The 24664-nt window shown below is 37.5% G+C and overlaps 1 protein-coding gene across 3 annotated transcripts in view; it reads right to left on the reverse strand.

The window, feature by feature from the left end:
* cntn4 (contactin 4) overlaps window positions 1-24664 on the reverse strand; it is a 156552-nt gene that overhangs the window by 115229 nt on the left and 16659 nt on the right. For all 3 annotated transcript variants that reach the window (XM_079883995.1, XM_079883997.1, XM_079883996.1), the window contains exon 2: window positions 23637-23772. In XM_079883995.1, the coding sequence (XP_079740121.1) occupies window positions 23637-23691 (55 nt within the window). In that variant the 5' untranslated portion in view covers window positions 23692-23772. The remainder of the gene's footprint in view (window positions 1-23636; window positions 23773-24664) is intronic.

Here is a 24664-nt window from a genome sequence, read left to right on the forward strand (position 1 = left end):
TCAGCACATCATTGGTTGTGCTAAAAAAATAAGCAGCTTAGACAATTTTCTAAACATTATTTAAACAAGCAATAAAACGGGGGGGGGGGGGGGGGAAGCAGCAGAAATCATTACCATTTTCTTAAGGTTCATTTCTGTGAAATCCATTTAATTCCATTTACTGAAAAATGCTTTCAGCTTTGAGAGCTTGTATTGCTTGCAGGAGACAAAGTGAGAGATACATTTTAAGCTTCTTTTAAGCAGAAAAAATTTGGATTTTCTTTTTCCTGAGGTCTTTAAAAAAAAAAAAAGTATTTCTTTTTTAGGCAGCCTGGTTGCATAATGTTTTGCCATAAGCCATGTAAATGTGTTTTGTACCAAAGACAAAATTCAAATATAGTTAATATATTAAAAATATATTTCTACATTTATTTTGGATATACAAAAATGATAAGAACTTAAAATACATACAGCAGGCTGTAAGTTTCAACATTTGTGTGTGTGTGTGTGTGTGTGTGTATGGTCATGGTAAACCCCGAGTTGTGAGGACAAAGATAGTAATACCAGTAATTTTTTACCTTGTGGGGATTTTTTTTTTGGTCCCCATGAGGAAAACAGCTTATAAATCATACTAAGTGACGTTTTTTGAAAATGTAAAAATGCAGAAAGTTTTCTGTGATGGGTAGGTTCAGTGGTAGGATTAGTGTAAGGGGGTAGAATATACAGTTTGTACAGTATAAGAATCAGTATGTCTATGGAAAGTCCCCATAAAACATGAAAACACAATACGAGTCTGTCGGTGTGTGTGTGTGTGTGTGTTAATTTAGAAGTGCAACCTGCTGTAAAATCTGAATAATTTGAGAATATAAGTAAATCTCAGGAATTATATTTTTTCAATTGAAAGTCTTTGTAATGTTTTGAAATATCAAAAAGATACCCAGCTCTCATGATCTGCTTCATCTCAAAATGTTTGAGTGTCAGTCAGTATTCACCATCCATTCTACTACAACTGATGCATCTTTCCAGAGTAAATGGATACTTACATCACCGGTGAAGAGCGCATTCGATACTAAGTGCCTTATTTTGCAACCTTTATTTTCATTTTATTGGACTGGGTGTATACAGTATGTGCAAACAAGTAAAAACAGTTGTCTACACAATAACACAGTAGGATTTGTTCCACAGTGCATAAGTGTGTGTGAATCACTGCCACCTGTATGGCTGCTCTCTAGGTCCCGGGTGCTTTAATTGGGCTTGTTTTGCTTCCCATCGCAGAGACAGATACTTCATCACAACTCTAACTATCTCTACTAATTCCTCCTGTGACATGACAATGACAGCCCCTTATTTCAGTGTCAGAGGCACCACGGTACATTCCCTCTGTACCTGGTGATAAACACTGCTCCACAACACATTGTGTGGATTTGGTAGGTAAAAATGCGATTATGAGTAGCTTTTTTGGGTATAAAATTGAACCTGGAATTTCTTTACTGTCACTTTTGATCAATTAATTCCATTCCTGCTGAATAAAAGTTTTGTTTTTTTAAGTTGACCATACACTCACCTAAAGGATTATTAGGAACACCATACTAATACTGTGCTTGACCCCCTTTCGCCTTCAGAACTGCCTTAATTCTACGTGGCATTGATTCAACAAGGTGCTGAAAGCATTCTTTAGAAATGTTGGCCCATATTGATAGGATAGCATCTTGCAGTTGATGGAGATTTGTGGGATGCACATCCAGGGCACGAAGCTCCCGTTCCACCACATCCCAAAGATGCTCTATTGGGTTGAGATCTGGTGACTGTGGGGGCCATTTTAGTACAGTGAACTCATTGTCATGTTCAAGAAACCAATTTGAAATGATTCGAGCTTTGTGACATGGTGCATTATCCTGCTGGAAGTAGCCATCAGAGGATGGGTACATGGTGGTCATAAAGGGATGGACATGGTCAGAAACAATGCTCAGGTAGGCCGTGGCATTTAAACGATGCCCAGTTGGCACTAAGGGGCCTAAAGTGTGCCAAGAAAACATCCCCCACATCATTACACCACCACCACCACCAGCCTGCACAGTGGTAACAAGGCATGATGGATCCATGTTCTCATTCTGTTTACGCCAAATTCTGACTCTACCATCTGAATGTCTCAACAGAAATCGAGACTCATCAGACCAGGCACCATTTTTCCAGTCTTCAGCTGTTCAATTTTGGTGAGCTCGTGCAAATTGTAGCCTCTTTTTCCTATTTGTAGTGAAGATGAGTGGTACCCGGTGGGGTCTTCTGCTGTTGTAGCCCATCCGCCTCAAGGTTGTGCGTGTTGTGGCTTCACAAATGCTTTGCTGAATACCTCGGTTGTAACGAGTGGTTATTTCAGTCAAAGTTGCTCTTCTATCAGCTTGAATCAGTCGGCCCATTCTCCTCTGACCTCTAGCATCAACAAGGCATTTTCGCCCACAGGACTGCCGCATACTGGATGTTTTTCCCTTTTCACACCATTCTTTGTAAACCCTAGAAATGGTTGTGCGTGAAAATCCCAGTAACTGAGCAGATTGTGAAATACTCAGACCGGCCCGTCTGGCACCAACAACCATGCCATGCTCAAAATTGCTTAAATCACCTTTCTTTCCCATTCTGACATTCAGTTTGGAGTTCAGGAGATTGTCTTGACCAGGACCACACCCCTAAATGCATTGAAGCAACTGCCATGTGATTGGTTGATTAGATAGTTGCATTAATGAGAAATTGAACAGGTGTTCCTAATAATCCTTTAGGTGAGTGTATATGGATGGATGGATGGATGGATGGATGGATGGATCTATCCGTCAGTCCTACTAGTTACCTAAACGTGTCTCCACAGGAAAAGGGCATTAAGCAAATGCCATTGGTTTGATGTAACCAATGGCATTGAATTCCTGTAATGAATTTCGTGAGGCATCTTTGCTTTGTTTTACGCAAAGTTGGCTGCAGTCTACAATGTCTGACTCGCTTTTTGAGGTCCCCGGATTTACATTAGTACGAGCTGACAGAGACAAAGTTTTGTGTAAAAGTAAAGGGGGTGGCATCTGTGTGTATATAAATGAGAAATAGTTCCGAGCGTATTCAGTAAAATATAAGATATGTGAAGGCTCACTTGATGAAAGAACTACAGTGTTAAATTATTATATTAACTTCTGTGTGGAGCTGGTCATACCTACAAAAGAGATTTAAGTTTATCCAAATAACAAACCATATGTGATTAAAGGTATTAAAGAAATTATAAATTTGAGGAAAGTAGCATTTAAGAATAAGGATATTAGGGCACTTAAACATACAGAAAGAGAGTTAAAGATTAGGAAACAAAAGAAGTTCATAAGAGGCGTTTGGAGAAAGCCTTTAAAACTAATAATACTAAAAAGGTTTGGGACATCATGAAAACAATGACTGGATTGTCGTCTTCAAACAAATCTATTGTAATTGATGATGAACTTTGTTTTGGGAATGAACTGAACACCTTTTTTACCAGAGTTGGATTAATAGGTAAACATGACAATTGCAATGAAACAATTGATATGGTTCCATCATTATTGGACAGAATTGTTATTGAGGTTGAGGAAGTTAGGAAAACATTTCAGTCTATTAATACAAAAAAAAAAAAAAAACTGTTTGTCCAAATGGATGTAGTGCAGGTCTTTTAAAGAATTTGGCATATGAATTGGCGCCGGTGTGGCAACCAGTATTTCAAGCTTCAGTTGACACACATACTGTTCCTGTGATATGGAAGACCACATACATAAAACCATTACCTAAAATTTCATGTCCAAGAGAATATAAAGATTTTAGACCAATAGCACTTACCTATGTCTAGAGAGATTGTTGCTTCAGCATTTAGTTCAGATAGTTAAAGATAAACTAGATCCTTGGCAGTTCGCCTATAAGAAAGGTTGTAGTACTGAAGATGCAGTTGCTGCTTTAGTGCATATCATCTCTAAACATTTGGATAAATCCAAAACAACTATAAGAACCTTGTTTCTGGATTTCTCTTCTACATTCAATACAATTCAGGTTGACAGATTGGTGTCGAAACTTGTACAGTTGGATGTAAATCCCTATCTGATCCATTGGTATTACTTAATTTCTCACTGATAGAGTTCAGAGAGTCAAAGTGAATAAAACTGTCGTCTGCAATCACAACAAATGTCAGAGTACCACAAGGTAGCGTCAGTTCTGCCATACCTTTCACCTTATATACAGATGATTGTCAAACTGACATGTTAAATCAGTTGGCTATATTTTAAAGTATTCTGATGACACTGTTTTAATATCTGTGTTGAATAACTTGGACAGTCCTGGGCTTCATCAATAAGGTGTGACTGAATAATGCTCTTGTCAATAATACGAGTAAAACCGAGGATATTATATTTGGGTCTACATCTTCTTCAACATCTTCAACAGATTCTTCTGTTGTTCTTTAGGTCTGTAATAATGAGTATATTGCAATATTGCAACTCTATTTGGTATAAGAGTGTGTCTGTTATGCTAAAAACAAAGTTGTTTAATCAATTAAAAATCTGTTCAAAGATTGTAGGCCAGCCTCTTGAGAAGCTTTATGATTCAGCTTATTATAACAATTTGCTAAGGCTGGCCAATAATATGGTTTCTTACTCTATTCATATCCTGCACAATGAGTTTGAATTACTGCCATCAAAGCGGAGGTACAGAGTTCCAAGATTCAACAAAGTGATGCTGAAACACTCTTTAGTGCATCAGGCTATCTTAGCGTTGAACAAAACACTTAATCAGAAATCAAGAGTATTGTGAAGGTGTTGTAGTTGTATAAGTGTAGTATTGAATGTATAATGTGGGAGGTTTAAGTGTATGTCGATGTTTAATGTATGTTGGTTGTTGTAAACATAGACACTGTTATGCAAGAAAAAATTCAGACTTAATAAAGTATAAAGTATTAGAAGTATTAAGTATGTACATTCTCCAAAATTTAGCTAATTACACTTTATATCACTTAAGGTGTTGCTGGTTTGTGCATGTTTGTTGGCTCAGTGCAAAGAAAACTTATTAAGTATTGCACTTCACCTCGTTGGATCTCTGCACAACTGATATAGCAAATTTTGCAAAAGCAAAAGTAAAAACAGAGGAAGTAGAATTGAGACTAACTAACTTTGTCTGCAGCAGCCATAAAAAGCTCTAAAGGTCATCAGGCTTCTAAAGAGCAGCAGGAGTGAGCATTTTCTCCACAAACCAGAGAACATCCACACATATTACAGCTTCAAACTAACAGAAAAATGCTTTTTAGCGACAAGGGGTGTCAGCACATCATTGGTTGTGCTAAATAAATAAGCAGCTTAGACAATTTTCTAAACAATTTAACCAAGCGATAAGATGGGGGGAAAAGCAGCAGAAATCATTACATTTTTTAAGGATTCTTTTCTGAGAAATCCATTTAATTCCATTTACTGCAAAATGCTTTCAGTTTTGAGAGCTTGTATTGCTCTCAAAGTGATAGATGGATGGATGGATAGATAGATAGATAGATAGATAGATAGATAGATAGATAGATAGATAGATAGATAGATAGATAGATAGATAGATAGATAGATAGATAGATAGATAGATAGATAGATAGATAGATAGATAGATAGATAGATAGATAGATAGATAGATAGATAGATAGATAGATAGATAGATAGATAGATAGATAGATAGATAGATAGATAGATAGATAGATAGATAGATAGATAGATAGATAGATAGATAGATAGATAGATAGATAGATAGATAGATATATTATCAGAATCTATCAGAAAAAAACCTATACATTTCACTTCATAACATTTATTCAACCGATATGTGCACAATTCCAGAGGGAGAGCACTAAAAATATTCTGTATGTTTGACATAGTGTTATCTTGTCATATGTTACTGTTGATGTTGGATGCAGAGGGGCCAATCACCTGTGCAAACACAAACGGAATATATCCAGAGGACATATGACACAAGGCATGAGACACGTTTCACAAGCCTTGCATCATGTCTTGCTCCATGACAACATACAGCAATGAACAACAACACCACAAGGCCTGACAAAACTTTTAACACAGGAAAGAGTAAACAAAATTAACCTTTTAATTCAAAATAAGATCTATAAAATCACATTTAATGGTGTCAATAGCACTATTATTCAAGAACAAGCGCATTTAACCTTCGGGAAGGCGAGTCGGTTCAAAACTGCAAGATTGCCCGTGTTGTGCTCAACCGCATCTCCCAGTCAGTCAATTAACGATGCATTCTCATTAAAAGATCCCTGCAGTGTCAAGAAAAACTTCAACTTAAGTCTCACATTTTTCCTCATCAAAAACATCTCGGCTTGCTCTGCCAAACATGTTATGATACCTCAAACAAGCATTAGGAGGAAATCAGAGAGAGAGGGGGAGGAGGTAGGAACGGGATAGGTTTGCAATTCCCATGAATAAAACATTAATCGATATATACATATGCAGAAGAAAATGTCGAGCAAGCGCAAACAACAACCAAACGAAGCAGGTGCCAAAACAACGAGAACGGTAGGAAAGAAAACAGGGCCAGCGGTGAATCGCTGACATCACCAATTAACAAGGGCTTGCCTGCGCAGCCATCTAGGGATGCGTGTGCCTTCATGCAGCCACGAGAAGAATAATTGCGTCCCCCGAGATGGAGCAGGTGAGTCCACCTGGAGCGGAACAAGGGCTTCTGTTACTCAGAGACAGTCTTGGCTTTCATCAACAAGAAGTCAGCTCCCGCTAATACTGTCATCAATGAACTGCAATGAAATCAAATGAAAGCTAATGAAAGCTTTAATGTAGTCAATCGCAGGAACCGAGCGAGCTGGTATTAAGACGTCATCCTGCGCAAGATTATTTTTCACAAAGTCAGGAGGTACTTGAAATATCACAGGCGCTGGAGTGTCTCACTAAAAATTGATTACTTGGGGGTTTCTGGTCTCCTTCAAAGACCAGATGGAGAGACTGAGGCTGAGGCTGCAGAAATGCAGACGTGGACGAGGATCAGGACAGTGCTGTATCACAGCCACAGCTGTACTCTGCTCGACAGTCTTTTTGAGGAGTCCGCAGGGCTGTGCTAATAGGACACTGCCGCTGTTGGCCTGGCAACGGGACACAGGGTGGCGTAGACCAGATGCCGTGGTCCACAGAACAACGGGCAACCGAGGGTGCGAATAGCAGTTGGAGAAAAAAAAAGAGCAATAACATGACAAAAGGTTGCAAGTTTCTCTTATCCTGTTCTCTCTCATCCGGTTCGGTGATTCACAGTGATTTAAGATCAAGCTACAACAGAAAAATATCAAAAGACACAGATAGAACTGAACAGGCACCAAAAATATACTTTACTGTATGAGGTAGCATTTAAATCAATTGATTTCATTCAAGTCAACAACATCGCTGTCTGTCTAACATCGCTGAATTGTCTAATAAGCTAAATACATTAGGTTACAGTACATCAACAAAAAATGCGTCGTGGCATCAGCTGCAGTGTTGCAGGGTTGCCACTTTTTACTGTCTAGTCATGACACTTCAACATGCATCTAATTTTTAGGCTCCATATAACAATTAACAAAGTCAATGTGCAACGTAAACGTGATAAATAGTTAAATGCAAAGGGGAAAAAAAGTCAAATCACAATTCAGTATGCAAATTGCAATTCGCAAATCACAATTCGCGTTATGTTTTGAATAATGAGATTCTGAGAATATTCTATCGCTATGAAGACAATGGGACATTTTCATACTTCAATTTAATTTCCAAAATTTCACACCAAAAAAGTTCACAAAAAATAACTTAACAAAAATATATTACACTTAAAGGGGCAGTAACACTAAAAAAAATGCTGGGTTGTTTCAACCCATGTTTGGGACAAATATGGACAAACCCAACCGTTGGGTTTGTCCATATTTGACTCAAACATGGGTTGAAACAACCCAGCATTTTTTAGAGTGAAGCGATTTCTGAGATAATTGAAATGAACACAAATAAACAGACCATTCCCTTCATTGCTACACACCCAAAATGCACGCAATGCTAGAGTGGATTTCTTTTTTAATCATAGGCCAAAGCAAAGCAAAATAATGCTTTGCGAAAAATAAAGCAAAGATGCTGAATGAACGGCAAGGAAGAATAAATAATGAACATACAGTACACAAGATATATATACAAGCAAGAGTTTGTTGATAGTCGCTAGTAGCACAGCAGCTCCAGACAAACAATGACACTCAAAACTGTCCTGTTACTATAAACAACATTACAACAACAGCATATATTGGTTCTGTGAAACCGCAAAACCAGTGTTACTCACATATACTATGGAGCAGAAACACCACAACCTCGACATCTGTTTTCAGGCCTTCCTGCTTATGTCTCTCCAGCGCTGGAAAGCTTGTCTAATATTAACGCGGGTCCTAAAGCTCTTGCCTAATTATAACCCTTTTTTTTCCAGAGATATTCCTCTGACCTTTTCTCTTTTGTAATGTCTCTCAGGCATCTCTCTTTCTACAGTCTATCTTTAAATCTCCCTCTTGCTCACTCTCTCTCCTCCCCCATCATGAGTGGACACGCCCCCTACTGCTGATTGGCTACAAGTGTGTTGTGGTGCTCGGTCTGATTCGTTTTCAATAGCGTTTCTCAGAAATCGATTACTGCACCTTTAAGTTTAAACTTACTGTATTAGCTAAATTATTTGAATGGGAGTCTGTATGTTAAGTGATTTGTGTGCGTTTAAATGAACAATAATACACCAAATAAACTGACAATGTGCAAACTCACATGATATTGGAGACATTTTAAATTATTACCAAATATAATTTCTTTTGTGCGTTTCAGCACATATTTAATTCATTGGTGTCTAATTGGTATACTATCATGTGTTTTGGGGGCAGCTTGTAAGTTTCTTGGCAACTTGATAACTTGGCAAAGTTTCATAAGAATATTTCCTTGTCATTTCTACCCTGTTCTGTGGTTCACACATAAGACTATGATTTACTGGGACATTGTCAGAGTGCAGACTGCATTGCTGGAGCAATGCAGAGCAGGAGGACCTGCGATTGGTTGGGGCTCTTGCCACACTCCAATCATTGATCAAGCCCCTGAAAATTCATGAGCGAAAATTCCAACATGTATTGAAGGCTTTCATAAATCTGCTCCTGAGTGTATTAGTTCCGCTGGGTGGCTAAATCATGGGCTGTCAATAATTCAGCTGAAATAATTCACTTCTCAAGTGCTTCTGACAGCCAAAATATATAACAAACTATGCATGATAATGAGCAAAATCAGTTGCGGCAGCTGCTAAGACTAGTTTGTGTTTGATTAATGAGGTATTAATTGATCTTAACACTGCGCTACTCTTTGTAATGATCAGATTAAAGGTTTCTAAGTCTCAACTAAAGCTGCTGTTATTAATGACAAGAGATGTATTAGAGCAAGAAGACCGAGAACCAGTCTCAGGACCAAGTACAATTCATTTATTTTTCAATATCGAATCTATGTAAAATCAAGCAACAAGCTACAAAACACTATATCAGAACCATACCAAAATATGCTTATGTGGACATCCTACCATGGTCATACCACATTTTTGGACATATAATATGGCAATTAACCATAGTATTATATTGTAGCACATAAGTTGCGTAAGTGCATTTATTCAGCAACCACAATTGCAAACAATATGGTCGGAGAATCAAGTTTGGATTTATTACTGTTCGTCACAGAGAAGGTTTTCTCGCAGATTTAGAAGCAGCCAAATCACACGGCCTCATGAAGGAACACATACTAACTGTATGATACTTTAATTCAAGCAGAATTTCAAAATGGACATCACTAAACTCCAATATATGTTTGTCAGTGTTGTCAGATCATATGCGCTTTTTTTGCAGCCCAGGGATTGCGTGTGAGTCTGGTTGCCATATTGAGAAGATTAAGAAGATTAAGATTAAGGGAGCCAATATCAAGACAGTTATTTTTAATTAATCGAGAGAAGCAGAAATCATTTATCATGCAGCCCTAAACTTTTATTTAAATTTTAAATCATTTTTTACATTTAAATTACATTTTATATCAGCTATTTTCCAAGGCAATATTTCTTTTCATTTTTATAAAAACTGTACAGTCTTTGAAATCTACAATTTAAAAAATGATTTAAAAGAAATCATTAAGAAAAATCGATAAACGATAATCTATAATCGATAAACAAAAATGTATATGAAAACGGAAATCATAAAAATAAAAACTAATTCAAAACTATAATAGTATCAATGATACTAAAATAACACTGGATTGTAATCCAAGGTACTTTGAGATATACCATGGTAGAGAATATAATGTATACCGATTGCAAGCTACCCCTTAATTCATAAAATGAAGGAAAATGCAATATGATAGTGAATATAAACAATATTAATAATATAGCAGATATAGGGCCGCAAAGCGAATGTAGAAGTGCCTTTCACCCTGTTACGACTTGATGAACCACTGAAACGATTTTGGAAACATTATTTTAAGGTAAAAAAAGTTCTTTAGTGTTGCTTTAACTGTTCAAGACTTCCCATGTAGGTCCAACAGGTTGACTTTTTTTATAATGGCCTTGAATGTGGCTCACTTAATCAAAGTGAACCAGATCCAATGGCTAAATAGAAATAGTTTCAAATATTAAATACATCAAAATGCATGCATATTTTAACATTCAAAACTATTTCTATTTAGCCATTAGAACTCATTTACTAAAGTCTGAAATTCTCTATTCAAATGTCCATTGTGCCACCATTAAATGACAAGTCTCAGACATTTCAAGAATTTCAAACTGTAATGCTGCTTGCATAATGTAGAATGTGACACTTTTATATTCAATTAATAGCAGTGTCTGTCACCATGACAACATACAATACCATTACCTTTACAGTTCTAACACAGTCTGTTTGTGAGAGTGACCTCATATGCCACGTCTTGGAATCCGGCTTGGCAAAGGGACGGAATCAATCAATTGAGCACCAAGTCAAAAACTCCTGTTAACTTTTCTCGCTCTCTCTCTCGTCTGAGTGTGGATTTGAAGATTCTTATACATAAAGATGAAAGAAATGTATTATGTTGGTTAAAAAATAACGAAGGGATTTCTCAAGGTGAGAACATTAAACTAAGAGCACTTGTGTTCGGTTTCTCACAATGAAGACAAATGGCTACTTACTGTAGTTACTTTAGCTTTACAACTAAAGACTTTCAGAAAAAATGTAATTCGTTTTATTGAAAACACACACGTTGCTAGAGATTTCAGTATGTCTTTCAAAGGAAAGCCATTAAAGATTACAAGCTTTAGACTTTTAAAATCCCATTCCGAACGAACCAAATGCACAAACCACAATCTCTGTGACCAGGTGACCATGTGAATTTACAGATCTCACCACAAACCCCAATGTTGAATAGAGAATAAATTACAACAAGCAGACAAAGCAAAACCTTCTTTAGAAAATCCAAAATCTATTGCATTAATTTTTGCACTCCATAAGCCACGGGCAGAGCAGCTTTTCCACGCTCAGCTCTTATAGATACGGGCAGATAAGTCTGTTTAGAACTCAGACTTGAAGCCAATTGTGGGCATGTTCTCCCTTGGGTTTGATAAAAGCTAAACTTAGAGATACGGTCCACTCTTTTTAAGAACAGAGCTACTATATCTGTAAATCCAACTGTGGCAGACGCCACACGGCGTGCCCTGGTGAACTTACAAGAATATGTATTCCTCCATGCTCGATGAAGCCCCCAACACATCTGATCATGCATTTGTGGGAAGAGAGCGACAGAAAGCTATATAAATTGGTTCAAGGTCAGGGAACGACGGAAACGCTGCCCACATTGTTCATGCTCTGCGGGAGCCATTAGAGTGAATGGGGTTCGGTGAGATGGAGCTAGTCCGGGGAGAAAGGGGAATATCCATCTTTGGGTTGATAAATGATAATGGAAAGAGAAAGATATAGATATGGGTACTTTGGCCACATGTGGATATGATTTATATTAAATATTGAGATGTGGAAAGAATGGAAATAATCATGGCAGATGTTTTATGCTGCTTTGAATAAATGCATATTGCTTTTCCAGGAAAGGTGACCATTCAGAATTCATTCGGTGAATGATTTTACTTTAAACTTTTCAATAATCGTAACTGTAAATGCTCAGCGTTGTATTACAGAACACACACACACACGATATTTAGCAAACTGCTCGCCAGCATGAAAGTAGATGTTGACCAGTGGCTTTCAAGCTCCAAAAAGGATGAAAAAGTACCACAAAATTAGAAATGATTCCTTGGCAATTAACTGAAAACAATCAGTTGAAATAAAGCAAGTTGAAATAAAAAATGATAAAAGTACATAACAAAAAACCTAAAAAAGACAAAACTAAACACGATTTTGACAAACATGACATTTACCTAAGAAATTAAAATTAAGTCAATATTTTGGACAATTAAGGAAAATTACCACTTTTGACCACAATTATAAGAATTTCAAAATATAAGTAAAAAATAAAATGATTGTATATTAATGTATATATTATGGTGATGAAAATGTAATTGTAATGAAGTTCCAAACATAGGTTCGGGAGGAGCCTAATCATTCAGTCCTGTTCCAGCGACAATTCTTCTGGCATTCCTCCACCTCCCCATCTCCTCCTCTTTTACTCTCACTCTCCCTCTACATAGTACCGTTATGGGGGGGTTGAGCTCAGAGCTCAAGCTAAGCCTCAAGATTGAGCCTCCTTCGAGGACAGCAAGCCAAGTTAATTTACCATTAACTATTAAGACTGGATGGGTAGGTGAACTTGTGAAATAGAAAACATGTTTGGTTAGATCTGAACTCAGTACTACTGTAACTTAACTTTTCCAGTGCTGTCCTTTTCTTCATGAAGTTTTCTTAGTCTACTGCACTGGCTCTGGCGAAGTACACATCTCCTCTTTCAAAGTGTTTCTAAGACTGGGATACCAGAAAGAACAAACATCCCATCTTCCAAGTGGATGACAAAGTGCTCTTCTTTGCCCTCTTTTTAATCTACAACCCCTTCTTCTCCTCTGTCGGGATATCTTTTCGAAGTTCCAGGTCTCTGCCTGCGAGCAACACTTGCCCGAGGCAAAGTCTATTGGCCCTCCCATGAGACACAGAAACATGTCTGGAGAAAGTGGCCCTCTGATCTGCATGAAAGCAGTGTCTCCCAGCCAGAGGCTCAAAGAAACAGCAACAAATACGTAAAGCAAATCAGCAAACACAACCACACAGATCCCACATCCGAATCTCTCACAACAGACAGCTGTGTAAACTTGCCTTCAAAATATGACAAAGAGCCACAATAAGAAATCACAGGAAACATAAAAACATGAGCTGGGATTTTTGGATGAGTGACAAGCATATTTTCAGTACAGAGGAGCTTGGCACAGGAGTCTGTTTGATGACTTCAATTTGTTTCAGGGGTGACAAGGGATTTGCATGGGGCCAAATGTTGGGATTGATTTGCATAGAATTCTCATGCCATGCTGACACCTTTGATTTGGTTCACCCTCTCCTTTCTTTCTCTATTATTATCACTATTTCACACTTTCTATGTCTAATCATTTTGGTGCCCACTTCCAACGTGCAAAATTATTCGTAGATGAAGTTACTGATGAAAAATAACCTTAAATTCAGGACAAATTAAAATAAGTAGCTAGGTACACTAAAGCTATTTAAAGGAATATATATTTAGCAGTCTGTATATATTGTATATAAACATAGGGACCATAGGCTATATATATATATATATATATATAAATATATATATATATATATATATATATATACACACACACACACACACACACGCACACATGCACACACACAGACACATATACATATTTACAATCAGAACATATCTACACTGCACAAATAAATTAAGGGAACACTTAATCATCACAGTATAACACCAAGTCAATTAAACTTCAGGGATATCAATCTGTTTAATTAGCAAGCATAAGTAAATTGTGAATCTTTTTTTTCATTTACACTTGCTTTGGTGTTACATGAAAGTGACAAGAGGTATACTGGAGAGGCAACAGCAAGACAACCCCCAAAAAGGGAATGATTTTGCAGGTGGTGGCCATAGATAATTGTTCTGTCCTTATTCTTTCTGACTGATTTGTCTTTAGTTTTGTGTTTTGTTAGGGCAGTCCTGCTCCTCCAGGATGGGACATCCATATGTGCTGTCGCAAGGAGGTTTGGTGTGTCTCCCAGCACTGTTGTCAAGAGCATGGAGGAGATACCGGCAGACAGGGGACAGGGACGTAGAAGTGCAACAACCTAGCAGCAGGACCGATATCTGCTCCTTTGTACGAGGAGGAACAGGAGGAGCACTGCCAGAAACTTACAAAATGACCTCCAGCAGGCAACTGGTGTGCAAGTTTCTTACCAAACTGTCAGAAACAGACTTCATGAGGGTGGCATGAGTGCCCGACGTCCTCTAGCGGGACCTGTGCTCACCACTCAGCACCGTGCAGCTCGATTGGCATTTGACAGAGAACACCAGAATTGTTAAGTCCGCCATTGGCGCCCCATTCTCTTCACGGATGAGAGCAGGTTCACACTGAGCACATGTGACAGACGTGAAAGAGTCTGGAGATGCCGTGGGGAATGTTATGCTGCGTGCAACATCATCTAGCATGACCGGTTTGGCGATGGGTCAGTAATGGTCTGGGGAGGAATATCCTTGGAGGGTCACACAGAGATCCATGTGCTAGCTGCTGTTAGGTACCAGGATGAAATCCTCAGAGCCATTGTCAGATCTTATGCTGGTGCAGTGGGCCTTGGGTTCCTCCTGGTGCCAGATAATGCCTGGCCTCATGTGGCTAGAGTGTGTAGACAGTTTTAGATGACGAAGACATTGATGCCATTGACTGGCCCTCATGTTCCCCAGACCTGAATCCAATTGAGAACCACTGGGACATTATGTATCGGAGCATCCAAAGCAGCACCAAAGACTGTCCAGGAGCTCGCTGATGCCCTGATCCAGGTCTGCGAGGAGATCCCCCAGGACACCATCCGCCATCTCATCAGGAGCATGTCCAGATGTTGTCGCGAGTGCATAGAGGCACGTGGGGACCATACACACTACTGACTTACATTATGAGTTGCTGTGATGAACTTCATGCAAGTTGGATCAACCTGTAACTTCGTTTTTTTACATTGGTTTTTAGTATATGATTTTGAATCTAGCCCTCATTGTGTTGATCATTTTGGTTTCCCTTGACTGTAGTCACATAATTTAGTTCTTCAAATTATAGAATGCATATACATAAAGATTTTCAAATTGAATATTTCATTTATTGAGATCAAATGTGTAATTTAAGTGTTACCTTATTTTTTGACCTTATTTTAGTTTAAAAACAGTAATTTAACTCATTTATGCTACCAATTATGGAAATCCAACACAGGAACTTCAGTGAATTAGTCATTTTATTTATAGTTAATTATTGCTGAAGATGTAAAATTAATTATAAAATGATTATTGCTGAAGATGTAAAACTGTATAAAAAAAGAAGAAAAAAACACCTCAAACTACAAGTTAGCTAAGACAATTTATTTAATTATATTAAAGGTCCCATGACATGAAATTTTCACTTTCTGAGGTTTTTTAACATTAATATGAGTTCCCCTAGCCTGTATATGGTCCCCAAGTTTCTAGAAATTTCAATCGGTGTAAATCGAGCTTTTGCTATCTTTCTCTGCCTTTGAGAAAATGGAAGCTCAATCGCGCTGATCTTGAATCTCCTCCTTGTGACGTTACAAGGAGGAATCTTACCTCCCCCGTCTCTGCTTTGCCCGCCCAGAGAATATTTTCCGCCCGTGAGAAAATGAGCTAGGAAGTAGGAACGCGCGCGCGCGATTTTAGTTTGTCCACGAGAGATATCATGGCTTTTGAGCGAGCGAAGCATAACAATTGCTCAATAATTGGATGTACAAATGAACACCGAAGGGTTAATACAGAGCTGGGCTTGCTGAACGTCTGAAACTAAAGTCTGGATCACTCTCTTTGGCTCAGCTACACACCTCGGACAAGTAAGTCAACTAATGATATATAAGTGTGTTGCTTTACTGTTTATGGTTGCCTAGACTGTTACACGTAGAATGTGGCTGTCACATTAGCTATGCAGCTATGCAGTTTATGTGTGTGAATACACACACTGTAACGCGAGTGTTGTACACTTCTTTGTTATTTGGATAACCGTTTTCCTGTTGGTTATACGGCGCGCGCGATATCCGCATTTCAAGATCGCAGAGCTTGATGATGTAATTGTAATAAGATAAATTACAGATGTTACAGATCTCTCATGAAAAGGCAACAGTAGGTTAGCGTTAGCTACATGATAATAACTGTAAACCATCCGAATAAAGTACCGTATCCAGACATAATATTTTAAACTAACCATTCGGAAACGTCCTGCTGGAACCGCTGAGTTGTTGCTTCTCCATCCGGATCAGATTCTGGGTCAAACTGAAATGCTTGAACGACTGCGTGTCTTCGTGCCATTGCTATATCCAACGTAAACATGCACGGACCGGTACCGTTGCGCAAGATGGTCAAGGCCACACCCACCCTCCACCTTGCGCCGCCTTTCTCCTCCTCATTAGCATTTAAAGCTACAGACACAGAAACGGCCTGTCTGAAGGAAGCTCATTCTGGGACTGGCTTGTAGTGGCTATAATTCTGCACCGAGGCTGAATTTTTGAAAAGAGATTTCAGATACAGTACTAGGGACCACTAAGGCCTATATTAAAGCCTACAAAAAGTAGCATGTCATGGGACCTTTAAATAAAATAAAAAAAATTGTATAACTAACAGCATTTATCTAGTTAAAATCAAAAACTATGATTTAACTATTTTTATTATCATTTTTAATAAATATTTTAGAAAATAAAGTAAGATGCAACCCAGGAACTTCTGTGAATAATTGATTCAATCATTTTCAACTAACTGATTTATATAAACTGCCTAAATGAATTTCACTAAACTGAATCTGACGCTACAAGACATAATTTGTGTTTACATCAAAGTATTTTAGATTTTTGCCTCAGTTAACGCACAAACAATGAGACATAAAAAGAGAAATGTAATGTTTGTCGCGCTACCCAGCTAGAAAAAGTAGCTTAAAAAGAAAGCTACACTATTTTGAAAATAGCACTGGAATGAACTAAATCAATAAATCACATGAAAGCAAACCAGATCTCTAACCAACCAACCAACCAACCAACCAACATATAGCCTATGGTTTCTGCCACGCTGGACAAAGCCATGGCACCTCAAATTACACTCACATCAAATTGAAACAGGATTTATTAGTTCTCACACAACTCTCATTGTCTATCTTTGAAGATCAATAAAGCTTATTCAATCATGTGGACTCAACCCACTAATCTGGGCATGGGCAATCAAACCTCCGATGCATAAAAACCTAAAGTGTCAGACAAAGTCACTAGAACAAATTACTGATGTCAGTAAAGTGGTTACTAATAGTTTCATCATTCCATGTGAACTCAATTCATCAAAACATGTGATTCACAATCACAAATGTTAGACAATGTTAAAAAAAGACTATGTTTAGACCACAGCTAAATGTAGACCAAATCTGATTTTTGCCCCCACACATGTGACGTTGACAAAATACAATTTGGACCACGATCAAAACAATCATGTATCAGATTTTTTTGCAATGTGACTTCGGTGTGCGTAGTCAGGTTTGAATTTACTTCGACTTTAACAGTAACATCATAATTGTTGAATCACCCTGAAACAAAACATTACATGATACAAAATATGAAATGATTATATGGAATTTGTGGATGATGTTATGATGAACACGCTTTATGCATGCTGGTCACATTGTTGCCTGTTCAGACTGGTGTCTGATATGGGCCACATTTGAAAGGTCATGTCCACAAAAAAAAAAAAAAAAAAAATTAGATTTGAGCAGAAAATTGGAATTCTGGTCTGTACTATGTAATGTAATAGGAGTGCCATTGTCTATGATACTAATGAGGACAACGGATAAGCTACAAATCCTCACCACACATGAAAACCAAACATCTATTCCCCCTGGAATAGAGTCAGGTAGCGCACGCACGCACACTCCCGGACACACTCATACCCATCCACACACACGCAAACCAATTAAGATTCATATTTCCAAATCATATTCACAAGCACAGAGGCGTGTGGAATATGTTGAGTGAAATGTGATAACATACGATACAGGGCTCAATGACTACACTTTTTCTTGCTAGTAGAAAGACAAACACTCGAGATAGGCTATACGCACGCTCTACAACCGCACACAACAGCTTTGAAGAAAAAGATCACACAATGTGATTGCATAGTTTTTCAATATAGAGAGTCGTGGAGGCGAGTCATTTGGTGTTCTATTAGCATTTGTATGCGCCGTGCCAGCGGTGGGTCGGGGGACACAGTGCTTCTTAGATCATAACACCTCACGGAAGGCAAAAATTGTTTTGTGAAAATGCTGTTTACAGAATCCCCACTGGGCCTCGCCTTTACGAGCCATGAATAACTTGGTCACCAAATGACGGGTTTCTGGGTCCCGCTGTCTGGCTTTTCACCTGTGAGTGGTCTATATAAACCAGACATACAAAATAAAAGCATAGAAACAAAGACTGTCTGAGCTGATTGCTATATTGAAACGATCTAAGCCCCAAATTAATCAGAAAAGAAGATGTTCCTCTAGTATTTTATGCTTACAATTGAAGCAAACATCCAATGACAGTCTGTCAAACACTCTGCAAAATAAGACACAGAAATAGAGGGAGAGGATTTTATGATAGCCTCACAGTAAATTAAAAGAATATTCTGGCTTATTTTTGTCTTAATGTACCAATGAGTTTGAATAGGCGATGCAGATGCAGAGGGCAAGTTTCCAGTGGAAAAACAACTTTAATTTCAATCTGCTTCTCACAAAGTTTCAGAGGAATTTTAATGTATAGTGCAGTTTAAAGTTGAACTTCTTTTGTGGTGCATTTCTTTTTGTCAGTTTAAGAGCTTGATAGCCCCAGTCACCTTCCGTTTTTACAGTATAATAAAGACTGTGAAAAAAATACATAAAATAAAATTCTTCTTTTGTGCACCTTAGAAAAACAAAACAAGCCGTACAGGTTTGGAACGACATGAGGGTGAGTAAATTATGACAGAACATTCATTTTTCGGTGAACTATCCTTTAAAAAAAAAATTAAATCATTTAAATTTAGTTTCAAGTATGAAATATTCTTTCTGAATTGAAACATAAAATGGCTATGTGGAACTGAATCCTTTTTGCTTGCAAAAATACTTCTTCTTAGCAGCAGCTGATGGTAAAGAACACTTCACTGACTGGAAGAAATTTGTAATCAAAGATGAAAAAGGTGAGCAAATTAAACAGCTCAGCTGGTAAGGGAAAATGTCAAGTGGTTTGTTTATAAGTCTCAAGCATTAAACTTCCACACACACACACTTCAACTTAGGCACTGACAGCTTGAAACAAACATCTCAGGCCTGCTAAGTTCACTCACCAGTTCAAATGTTAAAACAAATTACGATTTAGCTACATTCACCTATGCTTTCTCCAATTTCCTTTCATTGCATCATTTTCTGTTTTGATTTACCTCAGTGGTATGCAACAATGTCACTTTCTTTCTTTTCAGATGGTGTCTCAGGTGGATAAATCAAATGGCACAGAATAGGAGAATTAAGGCCGTGCAGGATGATAGTATAAATGTGTCAAATTCTGAAGGTTTTGCTATACCGTTTATACTGATGAGTGATGAAAAAAGTAATGTGGGAATACAGAGTAGAATGCATCTCAAGTCAAGATTCATTTTATATTAGTTTTATTCTTTTGAGCTTTTTTGTTTTTTAACTCGTGTTGCATCATGTTTTTGCTCTGATGCTAGATTTATCATTTCTTAATCAGGTTTTTTCCAATAAAAAAGTTCCAATTAATAAAAGAAATGTGTAGCCAATTTTTCCATTGAATTGCAGGCAAACATAAACAGAAGTATACCGATACCCTGAAATAAAATGACCATTATGCACTCAAAAAAATGAATTCATTACCCTTGCTTAATTTAACTGAATAACTCAATTTCATTAAACCAGTTTAGTTCATCACAATTTAGCTGGATTTCTATTGTTAGCTATATATTTTTGTTATTGCGCTACATTTTTGTGCGGAAATCAGATCGCTTTCATAGGCTAGAAATCATTTTTATTTATATTTTATATTTAAGTGTTGGGAACAAACAACATGATGGGGTTTTGTCAACAAAAATGATTCATGTAGCCCAAACACTTCCTTTTTAAATATATAAGGTCAATTGAACACAATGAAATTAAGTTGTGGCAAAATTTTTAAAAATCGTATTACTTTAACTCAATTTTAATTAATTAAACTAAACAAGAGGCAAAAATAATTTTTGAGTGTACTAAAATACATGACATTTCTGTCAATATATACTCATGTCATTATAAACCGACTTTCTTTCCTCTGCAGAACATAAAAGAAGATATTTTAAGAATGCTTTAAAGAACATTGGTCCCTATTTAACCTTCATTGTTTGGACAAAAAAAGAAAGTCATCATACAGATTTGGAACGACGTGAGGGTGAGTAGATGAATGAATGAGAAAATGAATTTAAATTTTTGGGTCATCTCCTCTGACAAAAAGGGAAATCATGTTGCTTGAAGTGTTCTTTGAATCATGAAAGTATGTTGAAGAAACTCAAATCTAAACTAATAAACCTGGCCTGAGTCAATGAGAAACAGACAGGGAATTAGAATGCAGCGTGGGTTTGGTTGAAGTGTGTGTGACGGTAAGGTAATCACATGCTAACTGGGTGGGCGATCAGGGTGGAGTGACGTGTGTGTGTGTGTGTGTGTGTGTGTAGCAGACAGCTCGCCCCTGTCACTACGCACTGCTGTGAGAGAACAAAGGAAGATGCCTAGCAGGGGATGGAGATCATTGCAGTCCCTCTCAGCATTCTGAGCAGTCGCCCTGCCAAGCCTCGTCTTTTCAGGGGCAAACCTTCCTCGTCTATGCTGTTCGGCAGGTTGCACGACCTTTCCTGTCAGTTCGGCGTTAAAAGGGAGTACAACACTACAACAACCAGTGCCACCTACCACTAACTGAAAATACAAGGGAAGAACAAAGATCCCTCAGTGCAAGAAAGTCAAGTACCACCAAACACAGTGTCTTTTCCTGTGCATGTGTTGGGAGATAATGTAAGCGAACAGATTAAAGGAACAACTCTGTCACTATTTACTCAACCTCATGTCATTTACATTCATTGTAATTGCATGTAAAATAGCGGCCGGTGTGGAAGAAAGGAAGTGCGGTTTGAAAAGACATGAAGTGAGTAAATTTCCCTTTGAATGGGAACTTCTGTCTTCAAATACACTTTGACAACATTAAAGGTGAAGTTCAGAGAATTTTCTTGGAATTTATTCTCCTCCTTTCAGCAGTTGAAAAGTTACTTTCAACTGCATATTCTATGCTGTCATACATATGCATATACGCTACTGATTTACAAGACAAACTCCCTCTGTTTCACCCTTTTCCATGTATTAGAATAATATGTGAATCCGATCATAATTGTTTTATATTTTAGCTTTTTCAAAGTCACCACTCTTTTGAGTACATTCTCTCAATCAACTTCATGAGCATCTTTATACTTTTCAAACAGTACAGAACAGGTTTAAAAAATAAATAAATAATAAAAATAAAAATAAAATAAAATATTTTGTGCTGGAATTTGGCTGCCACATTTGCAATACCAAAACTAAAGGGAAAGAGAAACAGCTCAAATATACATTATTGATCATTTGTGGCATCTTTGGATCTTTCCTTTTATATTCCCTAAATGCAAACTATGGTAAATGATTAGCACTACATCATCTCACAAAGTACTATTTTATTAAATGCTTCAAAGAAGGTAAATAGTGTTCATTTCACACAGATAGTTCTAAGTATGAGAAATGGAACTGCGTAATCAGATTATGATTGATGTACAAGAGCCCTCAGGTAAAGAAAGTATGATTAGAGATAATAGCCACCTTAATTGTTCCTTAATGAAATATGAAATAAATTCACGATATGAGTTTTGAATACATGCATATCGCCATTTCCCCTCCTTGTACATTAATTAACAACAAAGACTTTAGAGATAGATGAGGGGGGTGAGTTTTACTTCCCCAAGAGCTCTAAGACTTTGAGTGGGAAGGATCAATGATTCCAATGGCATTAGTTGTTGACTAAAAAGTCATTAGGGAACAATATCCCTAGTATTTCCCTCAAATCATCCACGTTAATCTTGGTAACAAAATGCTAATGCAAAATGGATCTCAGGTTTTTGCAACAGTTCATTTCGTATTTTAAAATATATTTTCATTAAAAGAAAAACTACGACTTAAACAAGAAACTGTAAAACGTAACATTGTAAAGCACATGAAAGGCTATCAATCAATCAATCAATCAATCAATCAATCAATCAATCAATCAATCAATCAGTCAAATCAGCCTTAATGAATCACTGTAATGAAGACAAGAGCTCACTATCACACTTCTTTAGCTCTGTTATTCACAAAGTAACACTCAATAATTGGCTTTTTGTAACAAGTCATTTTCAATTCTTCAGTACAAAGCACCTCTGGGTCAGTAGCGTCCCAAAGAATTTAATTTCAGACTGCTATAAATTATATCAGTCTGCCAAATAATAAAGATTAGGATTTCTTCCTCTTCTTGATTAAATATCACATTCTTAGCTATCAGTAGATTCAAATGAATATTTTTCATCTTAGTATCCTATCTTGCAAGCCGATCACCTAATTTATATTCCAAACTATCAAGAAAACAGCCGAGAGCCCTTCCTCTCGGATCTACCCGCCATATCCTGTTATTGACTGTAACAATGCCTCTCCTAGCGACTCATTTATAAAATGAGTAAAAACATAAATAAAAACATTTGATCTTACGATCATTTTTCAAATGTGCGTAGGTGTGATTTAGAGAACGAACCGCCTCTCTTCCAGAAGTGAAAGTTATAAATCGCAAGTGATCTTGAAACTGCGCACAGCTGAATGGTTTCCAATCTCCGCTTTGTAAACGTTGCCTAATAAATGTCATTAACATATAAAAGAGTACCAGTCAACGTCCAAATCCTTTACTTGAAAATGGTGAGCGGCAAGAAGACTTTCAAGAAGACTTTCTGCCACAAGGAAAAGTGTGTAAGTCTGCTCAGACCCTGACGTGACGTCAAAGACTGTTTTAATAAATATGAGTGTTGGCGTGGATCTTAGCGTACGCACCACCTAAGATCAAATCTGTGCGTACGCACGCTTTATAAATAAGGCCCCTATTAACTAAACTACACAGCTATTTTCTTTGTAACTTGCTCTTTTTTAAAGATCAGGTCTATTATCGGCAAATGTAAATTGCATATAAGTTGGTAGCAATTTCCGTGACGTCTTTTCAGACAGTCCCCTGCCCTATATACACAGGAAATGAAAACAGAGTTCACAAAGAAGAGCTGCCATGCATGCATCAAAAGTTCTTAATAAGATACTTTTACCTGTAAGGCACCCCAGGAATGACTGCAGAACCAGCAGTTTCCATAGCAACTTCATCTTCACTTTGGTACGGTCAAAGTCAACTCACATCCAATCAGGAATGTATGGAGTCCTCTCTGTGGTTTCTCGTTCTTCACTCTGCAAGGAACACAAAAAAATTGTGTGCTTAGTTTGATTCAAAGATCCTCCACTCTAGTAAAGTTCTAGTAGTTACTAAGGTTTTCATTCTGAAATGATGTTCACCACCTATTTAACTTTCGCAATATGACATATCGCAAAGTGAAACAGGATAAGCAACAAAAATACCCTTAAATTTACCCATCAGGAGTTGATTGGATTGTGAAAAGCAGTCTCTACATATACGACAGTTGGCTGAAAAAATAAGAGGGTTTAGTGGAGCAAGTTATTACATTTTGATTAAAGATTACAAAGACACACATTTCTGGTGACACTTGTGGTGCAAAAATCACACAGTTTACTATGTAACTGTATTTACAGTACAATCACTGCAAATTGTTATCTTCTAGTGGGTAAAATCCCAGTATATTATGAGAATGTGATCTTGTCTGGTAAAAATATCATCAAGTTATGTGTCATTAAGAGTCCTGATTCAGGACTCTACAATGTAAGTTGTAGAGCTATTTTCTATATCAGTGCCACACCAAATAACACTTACTTTCACACTTGGCAGTTTAATACATTTGTTGAATCGTCACATGCCTCACTTTGGGAGTGTGTGGGGGTGGGGTTGTTCTGTCTTTACATCTCAATGGAAGTCCCAAAGGGATCACCATGGAATCGGGACCAAACACACATTGTGTCTAGGAAAGGAATATTAAGCTTTTGACACTGCAAAAGTTGCTGAAAAAGGAGAAGAAATCAATGGGGCCTACTGTAAAGTCCCAGAATCCCCAAGCAGAACTGTCTTTTTTTAAAAATAGTCCTAATTTAGCCAACAGATGATGGTTTTAATGAATGAGCAGCCTCATCGTGTTTAATTTGTATGCATTCAGAACTCAAAATACTTCAT

Source organism: Squalius cephalus (assembly GCF_949319135.1).
Source record: "Squalius cephalus genome assembly, chromosome: 10".
NCBI classification, from domain to species: domain Eukaryota; kingdom Metazoa; phylum Chordata; class Actinopteri; order Cypriniformes; family Leuciscidae; genus Squalius; species Squalius cephalus.